Below are 26228 nucleotides of genomic sequence, written 5' to 3' on the forward strand. Positions count from 1 at the left end.
TCAAATTTTCATACAAGAACCTTGAGACAGAACAAACAACACAAAACATAAACATAAAAAAGCAAACAACACACTCCCAAAAATAGGAATAACAGAACAGCAGAGTTTGTGACAGAAAACCAATATAATAAAGCCCTGTAACAGTCCTAAATAACAACTATTTAACAGAGGTACCTTGCATATACAGCTACAACGGTGGCACTTAACCAATTATGTTGCACAAGCTCTTCTATATTCTCTATTTCTACTTCGTCTGCATAGGCTTTGCCACATATAACATTGTCCATGTAAATTGGGACTGATTGTCCTTTGATCATTATTGCCTTCACATAAGTATCAAGGAATAGTGCCATAGTAGTCTTCATAGTTTTCATCTTTTTATTTGGTGAAGCAACTGATTCAGCACTACGTTGGGGTCTCTTGTCAATTTTTTTTAGTTTTAGCTGGAATCTAATTAGTTACAATACTTTAGGTTAGTGACCAAATAATAAAACAAGTATATATCACTTATCAATCACAAAGGTTAATAATAGGCAATTAATTTACCTTTTGATGTTCATCGACCAATTTAACAAGATTCAATTCCCATGCCACAAATGTCCCTATTGCTTCACCAACAGTCAAGACATCGCCTTCTTCAACAGGTATAGGCAACAAATCTTTCCTCTCAACAGCAACATCAATCCTAACTTTGACATATCCAGGTGGTAATTTCTTGTTGTGTAATACGTCGCTACTCGTGTTATATAATTTTCCATGAGCAACCAAACGTCGGCATGGGGATGATAAGTAAATTTCAATAGACGAAATACCCTAAATCAATAGTGAATGAACATATACGTTATTAGGATTATGAAGCAAAATAAATAAATTAAAATTTAACATTGTATAAAGAAAACATTTACCTTCGGAATGGCGTCAAGTGCAAGTGGACTGCAAGAATCTTTGGCACTAGTTTCTATCCTTTGAACCAAATCTTGTGGTTGTGGCGTCTCTCCACCATCTTTCTGTTTTTCTCTCTCTCCGACATCTCTTTTTTGTTGTCTTTATTCAGCATATTTTTCATGTTGACTCTCTCCGACATGTTTTAGTTTTTGCCTCAATACTAAATATTGTTCTCTTGAATATACCATATTCATTAATAATTTGAGGTCAGTCACTTCATGCCATTCACAAATAACATGAATTCTTTTTAGGAGACAAATAACAAGAATTTAGAACTGTGCCATTCACAAGAATTTTTCCTCAGGTTTAGTGGAGGCATTTAGAAAATGTAGGCATTGCCATACAGATTCCCATTGAGGGACAGAACTAATAGAAAGATTAGTGTTCCATTTCATTGATGGAGGCTTTGTCATTCATATGATGTGGTTAAATATTGATCTTCAAGGAATGAAGACACGTAGTATATTTACAACCTACTGCCAATATATCTAGTTAGAATAGGAACATTGATCTAGCGATTTTATTTGGTAGTGTCTCAAGTAATTATAATGGAATCTACACACTTTCTTTATGAGTGTCCTCACTTATTTATCTTTTTGCATGGGCAAGCACATAAGTATCAATATTTTATCACATCATGTATTGCACAATCACAATGCATGTACTGTATAAGACTTTCATAATTATTATGGTAGTGTTAAAATATATTAAATGTGACGAATACTTATAGTCAATAAGCTTAGTTTCAAAGTCAATATATCCAATGGTATGACCACCAGTTATAGCAACAATGTCCTGATCTTTTCTACAAATAAATAGCCTCTAAATAATTAATACAAAACCTGAGGAAAAATTAATGGAAAAAACTGAAAATAAAGAAGGATATTGTTAGAATCTATACTTTTTTAATAGGAAATAAAGACATGTAACTCAAACGGTATGTTTTTCAACATCAATATTGTTTTAGTTTTTCTTGATATATCTTGGAGAAAATTATTAGAATTAAAAGAACGATCAAGCTTGATCAAAAAGAGAAGGATCAAACTTGATAAAAAAAATATGTAAGATATGTAATTCATGCATTTCTTTAACATGGAGTTACGTAATATATACTTAGTTTTATGGTACATACTCATCTATCTATGGAGGATGAATATGCATTAAACATGAGTGACATTTATGGGGGTGGGTTTGATGAAGACATTAAATCTTTCTCATCTCTAACACAATTTACAAACCAGTACACATATGCTCTATATTATTTCTCGAGCCATTTGAGTCGGTCACAAAATATAAAATTAAGAAAATCTAAGACAAACCAATAGAAGAACTAAGAACAAAACTTTGATAATGTAACACTCCTATTTCTATTAAAGCAATTAAACATGCGAATAATACATTTATTCAAGAAATAGAGGCTACGCCATCATTCAAAATTCAAAAACCAATAAACATGTATATAAACCTCATCAGTCGCAACGGAATATAAACCAGAGTAATCCAAATATACATGTCATGAATCAATAATTACATCAACATAGATGCATCTCAAAAATTCAACATAATGGTAATCTCCAACATAACAAAAGTCCAAAAATAAACTAATCTAGACCGGCACAACAAGCCTAGATCAGAGCCGATTAAACTCAACACCGATATCGGAGAAAGCTCCCGATATCCATCAAGCACAAAACTCACCAAGCACTACTCCTGCACAACGTCTACCCATCCATACAGACAGGTAGGTGGTCAAAACCACTGGGGTAAGTATTACATCATCATAATCCAAATAACAGTTAGCATGAATATTTCAATTTAACATCATGCATTTGATCAATAATAATCACACATATTAATACTTACATCACACCCAAATATCTCACATCAATAATCATCAATCACATGTGTCATGAACAATCATCAATTCACAAATATTCATTCACATATATGCATGTGGTACCAAATCTCCTCAAGGTCGTCACCCATATCCAGATCCCAAGGATCTCTGCTAGGCCGAAGCCCAATAATGAATAAAACATCGTAACAAGATCTCAAAAGATCTCTGCTAGGCTGAAGCCCAAAACTAGATCTCAAAAGATCTCTGCTAGGCCGGAGCCCAATAATGAATAAAACATCATCTCAACACAACTATGATGCATGGACATGTATAAGGACTCGATAATGCGACAACAATTCACAATTTTCACCTCAATATATAGGACAACACCCAATTATATTGATTATCTCCGCAACATTAGCATTATCAAGAAAAATGCCCACACACAAGTAAATCATAGTATTCATCATCACACATCAACATGATTATCAATAATCAACAATGTCATTCAACATCAACTATCACATATAGTTTCACCATTTAAGCATTCCTTACATCCTAAGTAAGATAGCATACACATCTCATGATAAACATCATATCCAATACAATCATTCATTCATACAACTTAACTTAGTCATATAAAAATGGTCACAACAATTCATAAGACCATTGGTTCAAGAAACATTTCCGACCAAAAACCATATCAAGTGGCCACCAACCAACATTGATAAATCTCAAGACAAAATGACACAAAGATTCACTAGACCCCTTTTTCACAAGGTTAATTCTTTCATAAAAATACCCCTAGATGATTAGGATAAAGTCCCAATACATAGGAATAGGTTTGGAAACAATTGGATCAAAGAAAATTGCATTTTTAAGGTTTCTAGGCTGCCAAAATCGCTTCATGACTCGTAACACATTAGTCATATCACTTATTCATACTTTGCGATATTTTTTAATGAAAAAGTCAATGTAACATAGCAAGTGGAATGTTAATTAAACTGGTGCATATAAGTGATGTTCTTGTTTGAGAAATCTTGGAGAAATAAAAGGCAAGAGCAACTGCCTACAACCACCCCTTCCCCTTTTTTCATTCACGTACCCACCTTTCCTATCGTAGGATTCAAATCTCTCTCTCTCCCTCCCTCCCTCTCATATTTTTGTTTGATTTGCTAGCTGTTATATGAATGATATGATTAAGTAAAATGGTGTTCATATTTTTCAAATTAAAATTGGAAGTTAGTGAGACCAATTAAAGGAACCCTCTATATGTGGCAACAAATGAGGGGGAAAAGAAAAGGAATAAAACTGTAAAAGAGGTGAAGGTCTTGCAAAATATAACCAAACAATACATAAAGGAAAACAAATTTAAATGTAAGAAAATAATAGAGGATTACCTATACTTTGTGTTCCTCATCTATTAGTGTTGTTGAGGTTTTCATCATTTCAATTGACACCACACACTCCCATTTCCCTATTTTTCTACCCTTTTACGTACTCTACCCCTCCTCCTCCTTCTCTTTCGATGTCTATGGAGAATGTAACCCAATTTTATTTGTCGCGTCGAATATATACCAAAAAGGTGTCTTGCCAAACTTTGCCACACCTCATCGACTTCGTCTGTGGTTCGTGATCCACAATTCAAGCTAACCTTACTTATCTATCACAACTATCATTGTTTAAGCATGTAATGAGTTCTTAGCATGCAACTTTTTGACCATAATGGATGTCTTGTAGCTTGAAATTCACATTTGCATAGCGAGCAAGACATTCCAATTTGTATCATGATAAGTTGCTCAAAAAATATCCATAACTGATTGCTATGAGTACAATATCTAAAGCTAGGGTTTAGTCTGTTTTGGTCATGCCTTGAGAAAGCTCTCAAGAAGGGTATTTATAGTCTTTCTTAGGCTTGTATTTCCGTGACTTAAGCCCAAAGTAACTTGGGCCCTAAGTCACTTTTGAGCGTTCTAGGTGCTTCTAGAAGCCTATTGAGGCGGCACCCTTAAAGGGACGCGCATAGGGCTCTAAGAGCCCTTCTAGAGGGCATATGTGCCCTTCTGGAGAGCGTTTGCGCTCTTAAACGTATATTGATGTACCATGTATATAATAAAAATGAACCAATTGTGCAATTCCTAAACTTCGTTTTGTTTTACTAACACCAAAAACAAATTACTCAATGCTAAAGAGGAGGGATAAGTTCAAGAAAAATAACAATGAGATTCCCTTATTTGTGTTCTTCTATTTCTTTCTTCTTCCTCTTCAAGTCCTTGTCTCACCCTTCTCATCTTGTTATGGAGGGGAAAAAATTCTACTTCTTCCCTGTGGTTTTTTTGATAGAATACACTCTTTTCATATCTATGCAGTTACGCACCAATTTTGGATCTTTCATCTCTCCAATTTTTTATTTCTTTGACAGTGCACCACTGCATGCTTATGAGTTTTGAAAAGGTTTTCAAAATTCAAATAACTGCTGCCATTTACAACGTTAGCTGCCTCTATTATGGGGTACTTTTTTAAGGAAGTGAAACAATATCATAATACTTTTGTTTTATGATATTACTGTCATAAAGGGTTCCAAGTTCTACATAGAACATTCAACAGTAATATTTAACTATTGTTTGATTCAATTGTCAACAACTCATTTCAACACGGTTGGATATGACATTGATCCTAAGTGACCAGATCAGCGCGCGTATAGCAAAATTAAACCACCAGAGAGCAAACATACATGAACCCACTGTCTCAACAACAATAATTGAATCACATGCGAATGTAAATTGGACACAAATTCATCAATGATTACAACATAATGATTGTTATAAAAAATAACAAAAAACAATTAATTAGAATCAAACTAAATTGAATAAATAAATATAAATTTCAACATGAAAAAAATAACTAAAAAGAAAACCTTAATTTTTACGGTGGTTGATGTCAAAAGAGACAAACAAAGAATATTATATAGATAGATAGAGAAAGGAGAGGAAGAGATGAAGAGAAAGAAGAAATACGATAAGGGACGGCATTGTCACAATCCTCTGTAGTGTTGACGCTCCTTCTTACATTGATTGAATTGTGTGCCTCTCTTTTCCGCAACAACCATGATATTGTCGTGTGACACGGTATTTCCCCTGGCGATTCCCTACTCTGTATGTGGAAGTTTATATTTTAGTTGTATTTGATTGAGAGCATACATCAGTTGTGCCTTCACTTCACATCTAAGTGGTGGTTATTATCAGTGCAAATTACCAAATTCTATGCATAACTAAATAAGTTTTGGAAGAAAATGAAGAATAATCACTACACATGCTAGAAGAATAATTACCAATCAATTCACATGTCGGCAACTACACCTTAAGAAAGGAACACAAAAATAAGAGACAAAGGAATTAGTGAAATAAGTGTGCAAAAATCAAAGAGCAAATCCATATGGGCTGCCGCTCCATTCCGTCGCCGACTTTGCCTGTGGCGAGGAAAATGTCATCACCTTCCCCTTTCTCATATCTTTTCCTTCTCTAATTTCTGCCCCCCATTCAAAACCATTTCATCTCTTAAAAAAACCAGTTCAGTTTTCTTTTGTTTTGGAAAATGATTATGTGGAGTAGTTTTCAATAGATGAAGAGCAAGACCCATTAGAATGTAACCGTAGAATATTGTGGCGGTGGGATGGAATGCTTGGAATTGGGGTGGACAATAATTTGCAATTTGTCCTCTAAAAAAAATTTGTTTGCAATTTGTCTATGACTTAAGTTCGGATAAATATTGAGACCAGTTTAAGTTACTTTGAATCCAATTGAAGTTACTTTGAGGCAAAACTGTATTTAACGCCAAAATTAAAACTGAATTCAGAAAAAAGAAAATTAAAACAAAAATTGTGAAGGGTATTTTAGGCAGTAAAAATAGGCTACACCAAATCTATGTTTTGCCTTTATTAATAGGTATAAATTATTATTACCTTGCTACTCATTTCATCGATTATTATTAAAATTTGTATTTGTCATGGCATCTGAAAACTTTGGTGAGATTGGAAAGATTGAATTATTCTAATTTTGTGGATTCATTGTCCTTATTATTATTATCTTCAAAACAAAACAAAAATCGTCCTTATCATTATATATATGATATATGATGTTTGCTATGTTATGTGTAAGTGTTTATATGTTTATATATGACTTTTGTGTTCCTCCACCAAAAAACAATTTTACTACTCACGGTCTTCGTACTTGGGTTATAACATCTTATGTGTTCATTACAATATATTTGTGTTCCTCCACCAAAAAATAATTTTACTACTCACAGTCTTCGTACTTGGGTTATAACATCTTATGTGTTCATTACAATATATCCAGTTTGTTATGTAACCTTTAAATATGATTCATATATATGATATATATGTATTTCGTCAAATGAGATAATTGTATGTCAATTTATACGACAGGTGCATCTTTGATTGGATTGTGTTTGAAATTAGTAATCATTTATATACGTCAGACATTGAATAGGGGACCAAATATAATTCATATTTCCTACTGAAACATTATTTGTTATATTTATAATAAATGTCTTTTATTTCTATATATTTAGGTGAAAGAAGATCCCAAAATGTGGAAGTGCATCGTGGACTATCTGATTCTTTATATAATGTCTTCTATGGCTTGTTATGTTATGCGAAAAAGGTTGAGACAGCTAAGAAGATAGAGGATAAGATTGCATGCTACTTAAGAAGATTTTGATGTTTCGTTAACTAGTTGTAATTGAGATATTTGATCCTTTGTTACTTCTTTGAGATATTGGTTATACATTTGTAACTTTTATGCTATATGTAGCTATTACATACATTCTATGATATTAAAGGTTTACAGGATAAATATAGCAGTCTCAATTATTATGTGCAAAAATAATTATCTTCTTTGCATTGGTTTAAACTATTATGGATATTTAGATTAAATAGTAAAAAAAACTACTGTCATTAGTACATACATTTGATGAAGAAAAAAAGTAATAGAATAACCACCTATTGGTAGTGCTTAAATCTAAAAGCGCTAGATAAAGTCCATATTAGATAGCACTTAAATCTAAAAGCACTGGGTAAAGTCCTCCTTAGATAGCACTTAAATCTAAAAGTGCTAGGTAAACTCTCCCTTAGATAGCGTTTATATGTGAAAGCGCTATATAAGGCCACCTTTAGATAGCGCTTTTTGCTTACTTTAAAGCGGTATTTAACCTTTACCAGCACCATATTACACAGTGCTTCAAAAGCGCTGTCTAAAGCCAAAAAAAAGCGCTATATAAGCCCTTTTTTGGCGTAGTGGTTCCTTTCCTCTATTTGGGTGTGATTTCAAACCTTCATTCACTCTTGCATAACGAACTTCACTGGAAAATGGGGTTGAATAGTTTTCAAAGCACCATTGACAGTTGGTTGAAAACCTATGCTTGAAAATCGGTTCCCTCCTCCGAATGGTACGGATTTTTGAGCTTCATTCACTTGTGTATGAAATTCATTGCTTGGAAATGGTTCCTTTCCTCTATTTGGGTGTGATTTCAAACCTTCATTCACTCTTGCATAACGATCTTCACTGGAAAATGGGGTCCCTCTTCCGAAGGGTTGAATAGTTTTCAATGCATCATTGACAGTTGGTTGAAAACCTATGCTTGAAAATCGGTTCCCCCCTCCGAATGGTACGGATTTTAGAGCTTCATTCACTTTTGTATGATATTCATTGCTTGGAAATGGTTCCTTTCCTCTATTTGGGTGTGATTTCAAAGCTTCATTCACTCTTGCATAACGATCTTCACTGGAAAATGGGGTCCCTCTTCCGAAGGGTTGAATAGTTTTCAAAGCATCATTGACAGTTGGTTGAAAACCTATGCTTGAAAATCGGTTCCCTCCTCCGAATGGTACGGATTTTAGAGCTTCATTCACTTGTGTATGATATTCATTGCTTGGAAATGGTTCCTTTCCTCTATTTGGGTGTGATTTCAAAGCTTCATTCACTCTTGCATAACGATCTTCACTGGAAAATGGGGTCCCTCTTCCGAAGGGTTGAATAGTTTTCAAAGAATCATTGACAATTGGTTGAAAACCTATGCTGGAAAATCGGTTCCCTCCTCCGAGTGGTACGGATTTTAGAGCTTCATTCACTTTTGTATGATATTCATTGCTTGGAAATGGTTCATTCACTGTAGGAACATAACCTTTTATGGGAAATGGTCTCCCTTCGTTCTTGTTTGAATCCATCAGTCGTATATGGCTGTAGATTTTCTGCCACAAGAGGAGATATAAACTTGGTTTGTTTTTAAAGATAGAAATGAATCTTGTTTAAAACGTAAAAAAGAAACGATACTTTTTCAAATGCTATACGCAACAAAAGGAACAAATAAAGCATTAGTACTTTTTTTTTTTCCTGTATATTATATATACCTTTAATGTATTAATGCAACTTTATTCGCCATAACAACAGTAACGTTCCTTCAAAATAAAAAAAACAGTAATGTTGTGAGCCCCTAAAAAAAAGAGTTGTGTTATTTCAACATCAATTTATATGATAATTTTTAAGACAACTAAAATTTTATAAAGAAAATGAGGTATTGACATAAAAACTAAAGCAATAGAGAGATAAAGTAAAAACATAGTGTAAGTATGTGATAGAAAGTTGTCACAAAAATCGTAAAAAATAGTTGTTCAAATATTGTTTCTCCAGAAGAAAAAAAATCTTGATAAAGCATATTTGTCAAAGTAGGTATTTTAATTGGAGAAGAGAACATAGCCTTTTGGACCCAAACAGAGACATTTTTTTTTTTTTTGGTCAGGTAGTCTAGTGGCTGGAGCTCACACATTTTAAATGTGGAGAAGTGGGGTGTCCGGGGTTCGAACCCCGGCCCCTGCATATAAAATGCATTTGTCCCTACCAACTGAGCAAAGCTCACGGGGACAGAGACATTTAATATAGCACAATTGGAAAAGAGCATATTCGCAACAGAAATGTTATTTGGACAAAAAAATATGGCCACCCACATACAGTGTCGCCCAATATATATATATATTGAGGTTCTAGGCGAATTTTAAAACGAGACCTTTTGAACTTTTTAATAGTTTTTTTCTCTTCAAAATAAAAAGTTTTTAATAGTTTATATTTTTAAGAAAGTTATACTTTAATTTAAAATTTACTTTTCGAGCTTTTTAGGATGCACAATCATTTAATAATTATTCTAATCAATTTAATTTCATCCGTCTATTTCTATATATATGTTGAAGTTTTACAATGTGCATTATTCACATAATTTATTTTGATCATATTTTTAATTGATATATAAGTATAAATGTTAGCATGTATAATTTTTTTTCTCTCAATGTCTATTTTCAAGATATCAAATTTTTATAATTTTTTATTATAGATAATTGAAGATATTAATTGTCTTAATTATGTATTGCTTGTGTACAGTGGTTGACTGCGACATGTATTTAAGAGTAACATTTTGAATTTTGAATGTGAGAATTCTAATATTATTGTATTAATATACTTATTAGATAATATTAGTGTTGATTGTTTGACATTATTATTTTTATTTTTATTTTTATTTGAATTAAATATGTTTTAACATGTTTGGGTGATGTTGTTTAGTTAATTGGGATAGACACATTGAATTAATAAGAGTAGTATATATAAACTAGAGCTTTAACTCATGGTAGTAGTTTAATTAAAAAATAAAAATGAGAGAAAATAATATTTAGAAAGAAAATACAGTTTTTTTTAGAGAGAATAAGAAATTAGAGTGCGATCGGGGAAATTAGTAAAATTGGGTAGAAAAGAGGTGTAATTAGTGAGATGAGTAGTGTTTTAATGATTAAGTAGAGTGGAGTGTGAATAGCAAGACGGTGTAGTTACAGAAATAATAATAATAAATTCAAGAGGTGCAGATAGTAATTTGAAAAGATTAGTAACAAACTTAGAGGACATATAGTAATCTAAAAAAATCGGTAACAAACTCGATTAGAAGTTATAAATAGAGAAGAGAATTAGAGAAGAAGCGTTACCGAGAAAGAGAGAAACAAAACGACAAAAGAAAAACTAGGGTTATGGAGAGAAGAGGCCAAGAGGAATAGTGAGAAGAACCTAGAGAGAGATTTTAACATAGGAAATCATCAATTTCGCAAAACTAAAGGTAAGGGGGAAGTCTCTATTCACCATAAGGGTTGTATGAACATATAGGTAGTGAAAGGTTTATGATTTTCTTCTTTTGTTTTCATGATCTTTTAATAAATTCATGTTAAATTTATGCTGTAATTTGTTGTTGTGATTTTGGGTGTGTGATTAATTATGAAATCATGATGTTGTTGCACTAAATTTATGATTCAATTGTGTCTATGTTGTGTTTGGTATTTGTTATTTTGTATATAATTTATCACAGTCACACTGTTTGCGGATTGAATTAAAAATCAAGTTTTTAATTAAGAGTATATGTCATGATTATTTACATGGTTAGTTACCTTGAATATTTCAAAGAGTATGCATCAAATTTTGTTTGATTTCAAGTTTTGAAATCTGTCAATTATTGATTAATGAATTTAGCTTTTTCAGCCGTAGTTGTGTATCATAACAATCGTCACTCATGCGCTAATATTAGGAGTACTTTCTGTTGCTTGATTTATTAACGACAATTAAAGATTCTTGAAGCATGATATTAGCCACTAGTTTTGAAATAGAAAAGAGAAATAGGAAACGTGATTTTTTTTTCTAAATAGATTATAGATATGTGCTACTTTTGAAGATCCAAAATAATCATGTAATAAGTTATTTTCTTTGAAACATGTTTGTAAGGCCACACATCTTAATTTAATTGGCCGAGGATGACTAGTTTATTTAGTTATTTTAATTGGCATAAATAATTATGTGTTATTATAAGAACTATTATTTAATTATGTTTATTGATGTGTATATAAAGATGTGAATACTGATGATGTGTATTTGAAAATGTGTGATTTAAAGATGTGTTATTTAAAGATGTGTATTTGTCGAGTCATATAAAGATGTGCATTGTCGAGTCATACTTTGTGTTCATGCATTCATAGTCGAGTCTATTTAACGATGTGATTTAACATAGTTTGATGGTGTTGTATTCAAAGACGGTGTTGCTTTTAAAATACTTTGATGGTGTTGTATTCAAAGATGATGAGATAAAATTGGTGAGTAGGTTTGGTACCACATGCATGTAGAGTCGAGTTGCATACATAACTGCAAGTCTACTTGAAGATGTGTAATTAAAAGATATGTACGATGTAAAGACATGTAATTATTTAAAGATGTGATATTCAATGATGTGCTTCTAAATGGTCATGTGTGAATGAAATGTATTTTGCTAGATGTATTTTTGATATTCTTAAATGTTGTTGATGCTCACATGTTATTATAAGATGTTGACTGATGTCTGTTGATTTTATTAAATGAATGTATGTGTTTAAATGAGAATAATATCTAATTGTGATGTATACATGCCTAAATTTAAATGATATGTTCTTTGTTCTCGATCTATACATGTGTTTATGCATTTCTTATGTTGAATATATTTTCACCCTCTAGTGGCGGGTTGGGCACCTGCAACCTTGTGGTGTGGTTTTGCAAGAAGGAGATCTTAGTAGCAGTGAGTCTCGGAGGATGGCGTTGGGGCCTTCTCCTTTTTGTCTATTGTTTTTTGGGAGTTTTATTGAGTCGAAGCTCTGATTAGTAACACTAGGGATCGGAAGTAGTCTAGTCCCCATGTCACTTATATAAGATTTTTCACTATAATCACACAAGATTACAATTGCTCAAGCACACAAGCAAAAGACTTTCTATGCTCAAGCACACAACCAAGAGATTTCCTAACAAATAAGAATTACAAAGAAATAATTGTTTGGTTGAACACTTGATATACAATCAGTGGTGTTCACAACACAAAACAGTTCAGACTCTATTACTTAAAATTTCTAAGATATGAAAGTTTATAAGAAATTCTAAGTGTTTGATGCTTAGTGAATTTTGAGAGAGTTTTGGCAAATGTAAAAATTGCAGAGTCTCTACATATCTTAAGTCTTCATTCCTTTATATAGAGGTAGGAAAAAGAAGTTGTAGAGGTGTCAACACATTAAAAAGTCGTTAGAGAAGCTTGATTAAACAACATTGATTTTTTTCTTGATTTGGTTAATATCTTAGGAGGGAATAATTTGAAAATCATTCCTTGATAGGGAATTATCCGTACAAATCTAGTAGAGACACAACTGTAACCTTTACTATGCGCAGAAAATGTTGGAGTAGTGGAGGCGGTGGTTGTATAATTGTATTATTTTTCCTTCACTGTCATTTCTATGAGAATAAGTATCGAAAGCCTTCTAATTCTTAAGAATCATCCTTGCTACAGTCTTCTAATCCCTTCTGCGTCTTTGTGTCTTCAAATAACCATAATAACTGACTTCAAGGTCTGTAATTCAGCATCTGATAAACTTCAAACTCTAAGTGATCTTTAGACTCTGACCAGAAACAGCAACAACAACAGAAACCTACCATTTATTTACTGTTGTCTATGTTTTGCCTATGGTTCTGATATTATGTTTCTTACTTTATGCCTCTGATACTTGTGTTTCTTACTATATTATTTTGCTCTTATAATATTTTGGTTGCAATATTCTGATTCTTAAATGTTTTTTTTTTTTAAATTGATATTCTACCATGCTCTAATCTAGTGCTTAGATATAATTCATGTTTTTTTACTTCTCTTTTTTAGTTCTTATTTTATACTTTTTGTTGATGACAAAAGGGGAAGTAGATATAATACATTTAGGCTCTGAGCCAACTAAATTAGAATTAAAATTAATTTAGGAGAACCTGGTTCTCATCTCTTAGTCTTTGATTTGATGTGAGATTATTTATGAGTGACGTTTTTAAGAATAAAATGAATTTAATTAACCTGGATAGAACTTAGGGGGAGCTTACAAACCTCAGACCCTAAAGTCAACTTGTTAATTAGATTAACAACAATTGACATTTAATACCAATCTTTGTCATCACCAAAAAGGGGGAGATTGTTGGAACAAAATGAGTTTAACATTACCACTTTAACTTTTGATGATAACAAAGTATTAAAATGTCAATTGGAATTGCTAAAATTTGTTCAAGTGTACATGATCATAGACAAAAATTTATTAGTCTTAAATTCAAGTATTGGCTCCGAAAGAACAAAAGAGAGCAATAGAAACTACAAAAGAAGCTTATGTTGCAAGAGAGAGTCTGAAGACCATCAGAAGCTGGCTGCCAGAAGCTGACGTCATCAAAGAGTCTGAAGATCATCAGAAGTTGAAGTTCATCAGAGTCTGAAGACTGGAAGCTGCAGTTAGTTAAAGTTTTTTTATTCTGAAGACACATCATTACAGAAGGAATAGAAGCCTGGAGCAACGACTATTTCAAAGGAATTAGAAGGCATTGGATGCTTAATCATTGAAGAGCGCAAGAAAAGGACATAGTACAATTGTACAACCATTACTCCACTCTTCATGTCTACAATAGTACAAGATAACAGTTGTATCTACGCTGGTTATTCTCTATTAATTAAATGAATTTGAAATTGTTCCTTCCTAGGACAATAATCATATCAAGCAACAAATCATTGGTGATGATCAAGCTTCAACAACGACTCTTTTTGATGTGATGACAATCATCAACGCCTCTTTCACATCTCTATATAAATGAGTGAAGACTTGAAGATTGTAAGAGACTAAAGAACAATTTACAACTGGCAGAACTCTGCCGAATTGTTTTAACATCAAAGTTCACTTAGAATTTCTTAACAACTTTCATATTTTAGAAATTTTAGAGTCTTAAAAGTCTGTATCTGATTTGTATTGTGAACACCACTGATTGTATATCAAGTGTTCAACCCTAAACATTTTTCTATGTAATTTTGTTTGTCTAGAAGTCTCTTGCTTTTGTGCTTGAGAATTTGTAATCAGATATTGATTTAGTGAACTCTCCTTGGAAGTGCATGGGGGGCATGAATACTTCCGGATTGAGGAGGAACCTGTATAATTGATTTGTGTCTTTCTCTTCTCTTTCTTTTTTTACATTATCCGTTGCGTTAGACTTTGAACCTTGTTCTTGATTCTAAACTCTATCAGACTCTGAACATTGGACTTAGTTTAAAAAGAAGCAAAAACTAACACAATTCAACCCCCCTTTCTTGTGTTTTTCTCACCTTCACATTTGTCTTTTCCACCTGCTGCATGATGTTGCCCACATTAGTTCAGGAAACTAGACCATCGTGGTCCAGGAGAATTCCTTTGATGGAGAGATGAAACAGACATGACACATCATCAAGTTTCGCAATCATCTCTACAATCGGGGGATGGAAGCTTGATGTCTTCTTGTCCCATCTCTCAACAAACGTAGAAAGCAACATGTGGTTAAGCCTACTATAGCTGATATCCTGTAGCCATTAAAGACTAGTGGCTTTTAGAGAATCATTGAACCATCGTGCTTGCATCCGAGCCTTGTTTACATCATCATGTAAGGTCACCAACTTTTTCTCGTTGTTTATGTACTTTAAATTCCCCATCACTCCAAAATTTAAAAACAAAACACCAGCTTCACATAAATTAGAATAATACATGCAAACAACAATTTACAATAATTAAACCAACATAGAAATTCAATTTACATTAAAAACACACCACAATAAATAACAAGTGTATAGTCTTACCCTTCCATCGGACATTCTCTTGGCCACGTGAACAAGATACATGGTCAAACAAACAGGTCATGTGAGCCACCAAGATGGTCATCTAGCTGCCCTGACTCTGGCTCGAAATCCACCTGCTCATCATCACCCTCCCATTGTTTCTCCACTTGCCCCTCCCTCTCCATTTGGGGCTTGTACTATGGCTCAGGATCGTCCACATGAGATCTTCCCTCGCCATCAGCATGGCGTCTCCTACCCCTGCCATGACGTTACACTCTCCCCTCCACTTCATTCCTCTCCATCCCCTCTCGCCTAACAGAAGCATGCATCACTTGTCTTTGATTTATGATGTGATTCATACTTGTAACATATGCAAAATTAAATATACACAATTAACAAAAATCCACGAAACTGCCAAAAAAAAGGGCAGAAATTGGCACTGGTACACTTCGGATTATAAAATCTAAACAACAACAATCTAGTTCAGATTTTATAATCTGAACAATTTCAGTTCTTCAGAAGAAGAACACAAATATCGAACCCAAATAGTTACATGCAGAGGGAATGAGACCTAACCTTCAGTTGTATGTTTGATGAAGTTGCAAATGTGATGATTTTGAGCAAATAACCGCAAATATTTCACCCAATGTGTGGTTTTCGAATTTTGGGGTGGGAGAGAGAAGTTTTAGAGCAAATGTAGAAACCGTAGAAAGGAGAAAGTTTTTTTATTTCAAGTTATATATAGGGATGTTTAGGATTCTATAATCCAAAATGTTGTTCAAATTATAGAATTCGAATAAAGAGTAATTTTGAAAAGAAACAAAAAAAGGTATTTTTGGCATCAGAAAAGAAAAAAATATAGTCCTCTATTTTTAATCTTTGGCATTTTATCTTGGCTTAATTGCATGTTCAATACCTTATGTTTATTTTAGTTTTTAAGTTGGTCCCTTATGTTTTAAATGTTTTAAGTTGGTCCCTTACGTTTTAAAAATTTCAAGTTGATATAAAACGTTACTCACTTTGAAATAAGTTAGTCCCTTCCGCAACATGATATTGAGTTTAATAAAACAAAAAAAAATTAAAAAAAATGTTTTAAAACAGTTTTTTTAATAAAGTTAAGTTACATCACCCATATTGTCAACCCGAATCTTTAAATTTAAGTAGCAGAAGAGACTAACTTATTCCAACGTGAGTAACGTTTTAGATCAACTTGAAACTTTTAAAACGTATGAGACCAACTTGAAAACTAAAATAAACATAAGAGATCAAACATGCAATTAAAAACAATAATTTTTTGAAAACTCAATGTACTTTGTCGGTGAGATTTTATTTATCGGTGAAACTAAATTAGATGCTACTTGAGAGACAAGGCAAGGCAAGTACCTTAATATTCCTGCAAGTCTAGTAAGATGTCGAAAAAGAAAAAGTGCTTGAATTCACTACCATGCTTTAGAGAACTGAATCATTGTTTCTTAGTTATTATGTTTTCTTCTTCTCTTCCAACCTGACCAACAAATACATATTTTCTTAAAAAACAAAAAAATGATGCAATATGAATTTAGTTGGCTGCTTCCAATGGAAGTGATGTTAGGTTCTCTAAATCACGCAGAAGTTCAAGCATGTAGCATTTCAACCGTTCCAGAAGAGCTTCGAGGACCAAAAGTGGAATACGATTATAATTACAAACCAAAGTTTATCTCGATTGGACTCTTACATAAGGGATCTAGAAGACAACTTCAATTAATGGAAGAGCTCAAATGGAATTACATGTGTAAGTTTCTTAACCGACAAGTAACTGAAGACCAAAACCAAAGTTCAGCGAGTAGGTTAAGGTTAGTTCAATGTGGTGAAGATATTCTCAAATTAGACAAAGTGGTACGTGCAAGCTATGGAGGTAACATTGAATTAGAACCATATGAAATTGCTAAAATAATGATTCTCGATGGTTGCTTTTTGTTAGAGTTTCTCCTCAACCTTGGTGATTACATGACTATGGATGGGAACGCAGGTACTCCATATTCTTATAACAAATTTTATAATGTATTTTGATATCTCTATTTTTCCCCAAAAATGTCATTTTAATATGAGGGGTCTTATGCCCTCTCTAGTAAAAATTAGTGGATACTATTGGCTCTTGTAGCTTGTCTGGAACGGTGGGTAAACTATTGGATGACGTGTTTAGTACATGTAACTGTTAAATTAAATAAGGTTAAATATATAAATTTTTCATTTTAGATCCTGCAAAAAATTTCTTCAATTTTTAGTCCTCATAAAATTTTTAATCATTATTTTTTGTCCCTATTTTTAAATCAAATTTTATATTTTTTATTGATATTATGCAGAAATGTGTAGAATATTGTAAATATAACTTAAAAAAAAATAGAATTTTTTAACAAAACATAAATTAAATATGAATTTTTAACCGCCAAAGATATAAAAAAATTCATATTTAATGAATGTTTTGTTAAAAAAATTCTAATTTTTGTAAGAGAAATATTTATAATATTATAAATTTTGCTGCAAAATTTTATTTAAAAATATGAATTCTACATATGAGTTTACCTTAAAGGAGGAACCAAAAGTGAAGATGAATTTTTTTTGGAGGACTCAAAGTTGAAGAAATTTTTTAGAGGGACTAAAATGAAAAGTTAACATATTTATATGGACCAAAAACATATTTAACCCAATTGTGTAGTGATTTAAAATTGTGTAGTTTATTTTAATGAGGATAGAGTACGAAGAAAATAAAAACCCTAAGCATTATAAGTAACGTTTGAAAAACGCTAACCTTTTGTGCTTACCACAAACACGTCTATTTGTGTCCTCGTGAACTTAACTCAATTGGTAAGGACAATGCATAATATACGTAAACACGTCTATTTGTCATCCACTACTCTATCTGCTAGCAAATCGGACTTGCCAAAGAGTGTCATAGTTATTTGAGAAAACATTTCAATTTTCTAATATTTATAATAACCTAGGTCTTAGTTTTTGATTTTTTTTATTGAGACAGGAGGGAGTAATATTGATGACGTAGACCCAATATTTAAAGACGAGGAAAAGTTGTTGTTTATTCTCAACGATATCACAATGCTTGAGAACCAAATACCCTTCATTGTTCTCAAGAAGTTGTATAGGAAGGTTTTCCCTGAATATGGCATTGATATCACAAATGACCATCGTGTTGCTAAGATTGTGCGTGAAGCATTCGACTATCCTTTGGTCAATACTTCTGGTGTGGCTCACATACTTCATTTGATGCACTTATCCACCATGGATCAAAATGAACAACAAACGGGGAAACGAGCAAAGCGAGAACTCTTTCGGTGTGCTACAAAACTTAGAGCTGTTGGAATAACTATCATTGGAGATAAGATGAAGAATCGAACTCAAAATCAGGCTAAGTTTAAGGATGTTTCTAACTTTGATATAAATTTCGATAAATGTGGTGGGAACTTGGTTATACCAACGTTGTATGTTAAGGAAACAACGGAAGTGAAGTGGAGGAATTTGATTGCTTGGGAACAGAATAGAATTTGGGTAAGATGCAAATACACTTCATATGCTCTATTCTTCAATGGTTTGATATGTTGTAAGCATGACATTGAGTTTCTTACAGAAAAGGGAGTGATAGTGAATGAGTCTAAGAAGAGTAATGAAGATTTGCTAGCATTATTTAAAACAATAGCTAAGGGAGTTGAACGAATGGATTCAAGTTACAGTAATATTTGTGAAGACTTAAATAAATACAATAATGGGAAGAAGGTTAAAAAAACATTGGGAGGATTGGTTGTGATGAGTTGGCATTTATCTAGGCGAAGTGTTGAGATGTTGGTGTATTATTGGCGAAATTGGCTCAAAATATTGCTAAGAGACCATATCCCTACTGTGTGGAAACTCATTGGAGTCATGGCTGCTGTTATTCTCCTTGTTTGCACAATCTTGCAGACCATTTATACAATGTTGGGCTATTTTAGATAGATAAGAGAGATGTTTTTTTAGGATCCTATTTAACTAAAGAAACAAGCCACAAGCGTTTGTAATAAAACAAAATTGACATGTTTATTGAGGTTTGTAATAAAACAAAATATATTGACATGTTTGTTTCAAATTTTCATTCAAAGCTTAATATGTTTGTTGAACAGGGTTGCACAAAAAATTCTTGAGGTTATGTTAGCCTATAATTTCGACAGGCTCATTTAATATGGTCAATATTTGTTTGACTTTTCACTTTGTAGAAATCGAAGACTTTCTCATTTTAAGTTGAAGATTTCGACAGGATGGCAAGCCTAGCGCGCATAGTCAGCAGTTCAACAGAACAAGGCTGAGAGTGCAACCGCGTCGAAGAAAGCAATAAAGGCGAGAAAGACACGATTTCCAGCTCAAAAGCGGTTCCCTTAGTGGAAACGTGGGGACAAGCGATTGTCCAAGATGGAGGAAGTGTTGATCATGGGATTAGTGGTTCGCCAGTTAGTTATTTTAGTATAAATAAGTGTTTCCAAGTCGGAAAATGGGTCGCAGATCATTTATAAAATTCTACAACACTCAAACTACCGGTGTCTAGGGAAATGATTTATACATAATGTATATAAACTGATTTGTAGACCACTTTATTTTTAATGCAATGCATTTTTCATTCCTTTTATGTTTATGTGTTTAACCTTTTACCCTTTCCTTTAATTTTGCCTTGCTTTTACTTGCAATCTCAAACCTGTCAAAAGACAGTGCCCTCTTTAATTCAAAACCCGTCCTGCTCTCTAAGTAAACTAAGTGCATCTCGTCGCCTTTTTCAAACCTTTTTCGATCGAAACCTTTGCACAACATGCTCCTAAGATTTCTAGTTCGATCTCGCTTGTAATAATCAGAATTAGCCTGTAGTTTGCCGAAAACACTTGTAAACAAATTGGCACGCCCGGTGGGACCCTATTTGTGCAATTGATTTTCAAAAACTTTTTCATAAAAAAAAAAAAACTATTTTTTCAAAACTTTTTCAAAATCCATCTCCTTGTGAGATCTGTTTTTAGAATTTCGTTATTATTTCCATGTACACATGGATACACTTAGATTATTTGCATTATACCACAACGGCAATACAACATGAGAAGCATAAGAGGACAGCAAAAATATATCTCGAGGCCCTCCAAGAAAGGAAGGCACATGAGGTGACTGTTATGGGCTGCCTCATCCGCAGGATCATCTTCGTCTGGTGTAGGCACATCATCTTCGCCCTACTGAACATCGACACCCTCAACCACATCACCAAACTGTTGGGCGTCATAACCACCATCTGTGGCATCGTGTAGCTGATCATGATAAATCATGTACTGGGAGGGTCATCCACATGTGACTGTGTCGGCTGAGAACTGCTTTCACCATCATTGTGATTGAACCTTCGTATTCTTCCCCTCTTTGGGATATGACAGTGGGTAGCCACCCTTTCCCGCCTGAATCTACTAGTCATGGCAAGCCTACCAGCTATGGTCCTATTTGGGTCAAGCTCCTGCTATGGATGTCAATGGGTATCCATAGGTAAAGATAGTATGATATCGTCCCTGCTATGTTGGACAAATATCATACCCGTGCCCGCTCCGTATTCGCGTGGATGCCCTCTATACGGGTAACCCACGGGTATTAAGGTATCCATGTGTACCCATGAATTTTTGAATTTATTTATTTTTTTGTACAAATAATAACTTTTTTTTTATTACCAAAAAACTTCAACTTTTAAACATTCATTCAAATTTCATAAATCGAACATAATCCATATCAAAATATGATTCTAACATAACCCATACAAAATTTATGATTCTTACATAATCCTACCGAGAAATTAAAAACAAATTGAAATATTTATGTATTCACCTAAAATTAGAAAGCTCTAAAATCTAAGATAAAAATCAAATAATCATGCTAAGAAGAGAAGAATAAAAAAGAAAAAAATGTTGATTATCATGAAGGATTGGGTTTGCATTTAATTAATTGGTTACACAAAAATAAAAAAATTATGTGTTTAATTTGTTCTTATTAGAATTATATTTGAAATTAAAATAAAATTTAGTTTTTATTATGTATTGAAGTGCCACAATTTAAAATGAAACATTGTGTTGGCTTAGTGGTAAGTTGTCATGGATTGTTCTTTGAGTGCACCGATTCAATACAATGGTTACAACTTTGTGAAAAATGTTTTTTCCGTTAACTAAAAAGAAATTAGAATTTGTAAAAGTTTCGAAACAGTGTAAAATTTGGTCAACAATTGTGTTGATTCATGATAAGTTAATATTGAATCAAGTTTTCATCAACAATCATGTTGGACCAAGTTGTGAACATTGGATTAAGAACTGATCTCTCTAACCTAATCTAAGTATGCCGCCCACCACACCACCTTCACCTGTTAATCCCGCCGTACAACACCAACAAACAGCCTCTCCTCCTTGACCTCCCGCCACCTAACCCCCTTTATCTTAACCCTTCTTCCTCCAAGATGTAGCGTCTTGCAACGGTGGTGCAATGAGTGGTGTCGGCCCTCCACACCTCCCGCTGTCCGGATCTCACGGCGGTCTGCACCGTTAGTTTCGGATTCAACTAGCACCACTTTTGTTTCGAGTGGTGGTTGTTGGGTTGTTGGTGTTTGAAAATCGTTTGTTTCTCCGACGATTTTGTTTTGGTTCCACCATCATACTGCTCTCGACCTTCACCACCTTCTTTTTTTATGTTCGACGGTGTCTTTTTTTGGGTCCCTTTAAATACAACAGAGGTGGTCGTTCGTATGTTGGTTGTGGTTCTTTCCGGCGAGCGTGGCTGTTGTGGTGGTTCCAAAATCTGTTGTTGTTGTGGTGGTTGCTGCAAGGTGCTCCGCTGTTCACATCTCCAGCGATGACTCCTTAGTGTGTTGTTGCTGGCTATGTTTCGTAACAGATTTCTTTGGCTAGAAATGGCCATTTTCTGTTTTTCTTCGCAATTGTGGGTTCGGGAAATTGTCACCGTGTTGGAGGTCAGTTTCGGTTGTCGTTCCTCTAAGACAAAGATATGAGTTCAATCTTGTCTCAGACTTCCACTTCGGTACTGGTATGAGGGCCAGAAATGGCTGTTAATTTGTTGTCATTATTCGCAGTAAACAGTTGATCATCGTGGATTTGTTAGTTACCATGTTGGCGTTCGGTTCCACTTCACACTTTGATTCTATATCCCAGTCATCCTGTTGATTGACGTGGACTGTATGGACTCGAAAGAGTCATCAATGTTTGTTGCCGTTGTAGGGAGTTGATGGCACGTGATCTGATTTCATGTTGACGATCGATTTATTCGCCAAACTTTAGACCTGCGCTTAATTGTTAGATTTGTTTAGGGTTAGATCCACTGTGTGGATTTTTATTTTATTTTATCGTATTTTATTCTATTTTTGCCCGTTAGGGTTGTTGACTGGGTCAGGTTTTATGTCCCCCCAGTTTTTTGTAATTTTTCCTTTTTCTTAATAATATATATATGAGCAACTGACAATATTAGAGTAGTGTTCCAACTTAGTTGGACACTATTATTTTTTAAGTCATTTTGCTCTTGGCTTATAAAAAATAAAAAAAATTGTGAACATTTCGATTTACTATTTTGAATTTGGATTTGATAACTTTCAGGTTTAATTTTTTTTACCAATATAATGATTGTCGTTTTGTTGATTTAAAACTAGTGCATATGCATCGGTCAGGAGTAATAAGTGGTTGCTTGAATGATATTATTACTTTGAGTAATAAATTATTGATCAATAATATTGTGTTGATATAATATATACATAGTATGAAAGTAATTTTAATTTCTTGCATATCTTAATATTAAAATTCGTTTGGATATTTTAAAATTATTGTACGTTGACAAGTGTTCATGGAAGAAAGTGATAGAAAATATATATCAGTGATTTTAGTTCATTATTTATTTTCTATTGTATATTTATTTGGATTCTATAGAACATTTTTAAATATGAAATTTGAATTTAACACAATGAATTTATGATACATGTATTAGTTATATGACAACTAAGATCAAAATGTTTGTGTTATATTTAAAGTTATGTGGAGTATTCAACTTGCATGTTTAAACCCATCATATGAAGTTAAAATTGGTTATGACATTCTTTTATGATCAAGTTTTATCTTGATATGTATGTTTAATGCACTCAATGTAAGGAGTGCATCTTTGCTCCATTTAAAAAATTTCCATTTATCCATCTGCAGCTCATAGATGACTGACATGTGACAAAACTAAAATGAAAGGTTGAGATTAAAATGTTAAAAAATAAAATAACCAGCATGCTTCTCTCCTGTATCTGAAACAACACACTGGCCTCCTTCTTCTCATCATCATCCCTGCCCATCTGAAATCCCTCTCGCCGGTGCCGCTGCCGCCGCATTTGTCAATAAATATTATAAACTCTATATTAAGGTAAGATTTATCTAAGTAATATTGCGTAGATGCAACATCCACATTAGTTTTGCCACATGTCAGTCATCTATGAGGTGAAAAGGGATAAATGAAGGCTTCCTAAATGGAGCAAATATGGACTCCAATGGAAGATATATCTTGGCCAAATATAAAAGAAAATTTGAAGTTCAAATTGAAATGCATGTTAAATATTTTATGAGATTAATTAGAATAGACTAACAGTGCGAAACAACTTTACACTATCAACCAATTAAAATCATTCAATTAGACACATCATCTTAAGTGTTAAAAAAAAGGAAAAATCAAATAAAATCTTTCCAATAATTGTCATATCCCACATTTTTTAATTTAGGACTAAAATAAGAGAATTGCAACATCTGAATGTATCTCTCTTGCTTTCCCTAACCTTCTCCTACCTTTCCTGTAACACCCTAAACTCTAAGTGATAATGTACGCAAATGATACAATCATATAAAAAATTTAGATGTTACTTATTCTATAAGTTCAACGTGCATAGATTTATTTTCTCAAACATCGTAGTGGAATAATAAAGACATCTCATCATCAGATAAAAATAAAACATCTCAACAATTTCATCGCTAATAAAATAATTCTCCAAGTAGCCATGTCATCATACTACACATATGATGACAAGTCATCTTACGTTATTCTTAGCATCTTTTTCACTCATTTTCAATAGGTTTTAGCGGCAAAAAGGAGGAGTATTAGAATGATTGCCTATGATTTCGGGAGTTTTGTAATCTTTTCTATATTTGAGTCTGTAATTCTAGTTTTCCCGAAACATAGCAATTTTAGGGGGTTTTTGAAGTAATTCACGAAGAAATCATGCAAATCGGTAAATCAAGAACATCTAAAGATATGTCAAGACTTTAGGAAGACCAAGAATGAAGATTCAAGAGGCCTAAGGAGACTTTACTAGGTAGGAATTTTGTTCGCACGTTCTTAGGCAAGTTATTTGAAGACGAAGACCTAAAAACGACATAATTAGAGAATTTGGGCCCATGAAGTTGATGCCATGCGCCTGGGGATATGCCATGTGTCTAGGGCATGGAAAAACATCAATATGCGCCTAGGGCATCTAGCATGTGCCTATGGCATGTCGAAAATTGCACTATATGCGCCTAGGGCATGTTGTATGCACCCTTGGCATCTCAAATGTGAGGGGCGCAGGCGTAATTTTATTCGTTTTTGTGGGGTTAGCCCGTGTTTTTAGCCCAAACCCAATTAGAAATCTCAACTATAAATACTAGCCTTCCTTATTTAGAATTTCTCATTCAGAATTGTGGCAGTTCATGAGGAAGGCTACTTTGGAGCTTCGCGTGAGAATCTATCTTCTCCTTGATTTCCTAGGGTATGCTTTTATCTTTAGTAATTTGTTTTTAGTTACCATGTGTAACTAATTCTTTTTAGGTTAGAGTTCTAAGATGAACCTCTGTTTATTTTTGTTGATATTTATTTAATATAATATGTTGTTTATTTTATTTATTCTTTTGTTTGCTATTAAGTTTTATTAGGAAATAGTTTATTTTTGTGATAGGTGCAACCGTAGATTAGGTACTTAGGTTGTGACAGGGAATAATATTGCTATCACAAACTGGATATTTATATCTTGATATTAATATCCCTTTACTGATAACTATCTGCCTAGGAAGTAAGTGATTATTAACTAGCCAAAGATACTTGAATGATTGTTGACCCTAGTCGTAGGTACTTAGTAGGTGAAACTATTAAGATTGGGTGGTGCCCTACCAAACCTAGGAATTAACTGGTTAGTAATTGGGGAAACAAGTGCCAAGCTGAAGGAAATAAGCTGTAACCCAATATAACCATTCTCTTGAAACCCTTAGTATGGTAGACGTAGATTAGGGTTGCCCGTTTGTAGAACTACTAAGAACGTAGAGAGGGTGTGCTATGAGTGTCCTAAGATTCATATATGGTTAGACCTAAGGGAACTTTGGCCTTCGTTTCCTTGGGAAACAGTGGAAAACCAATTTAAGTTTATGTTTCAATTACCTTTGAATTAGCAAGACCCCGCACGTAAGGATCACCGTGCAATCAGCAGGTGTAGTTAGCCATCCGAGGGATATACCAAAGTAGGTTAGTAACGTCTCAACGACCTCATCACTTGTATAGTCTACCTAAGCTAAATAAATGTGACATATATGTTACTTAATTTCCAACAATATATAAACATAGGGGATTTGAGTATCCTAACCACTGCTTACTTTTCTACAACCAAAACAGGTAAACTTGCTCTGTTGCAAATTGATAAAAATTGAAAGTT

At 33.4% G+C, this 26228-nt stretch overlaps 2 protein-coding genes across 3 annotated transcripts; one reads left to right on the plus strand and one right to left on the minus strand.

Annotated features, from left to right (window-relative positions):
• Positions 1-7714: 7714 nt before the first annotated feature.
• Positions 7715-9068, minus strand: LOC120580711 (uncharacterized). Its single transcript, XM_039834819.1, has 2 exons — positions 8914-9068; positions 7715-8694 (listed from the first exon to the last, which is right to left on the minus strand). Exons 1-2 carry the CDS (start codon positions 9024-9026, stop codon positions 8139-8141), a joined length of 669 nt encoding a protein of 222 aa, XP_039690753.1. The 5' UTR covers positions 9027-9068; the 3' UTR covers positions 7715-8138.
• A 7860-nt stretch (positions 9069-16928) lies between these two features.
• LOC11424271 (UPF0481 protein At3g47200) lies at positions 16929-19550 on the plus strand. Of its 2 annotated transcripts, XM_024770229.2 has the most exons (3): positions 16929-17501; positions 18507-19033; positions 19113-19550. In XM_024770229.2, the coding sequence occupies exons 1-3, from the start codon at positions 17036-17038 to the stop codon at positions 19122-19124; spliced, it is 1005 nt and encodes a 334-aa protein (XP_024625997.1). In that variant the 5' UTR covers positions 16929-17035; the 3' UTR covers positions 19125-19550. The 2 variants fall into 2 exon arrangements, with proteins under 2 accessions (XP_024625997.1, XP_003589874.1); XM_003589826.4 differs by having other exon boundaries at positions 18507-19550.
• Positions 19551-26228: the final 6678 nt, after the last annotated feature.

Source organism: Medicago truncatula, chromosome 1, assembly GCF_003473485.1.
Source record: "Medicago truncatula cultivar Jemalong A17 chromosome 1, MtrunA17r5.0-ANR, whole genome shotgun sequence".
Classification (NCBI taxonomy): Eukaryota; Viridiplantae; Streptophyta; class Magnoliopsida; order Fabales; family Fabaceae; genus Medicago; species Medicago truncatula.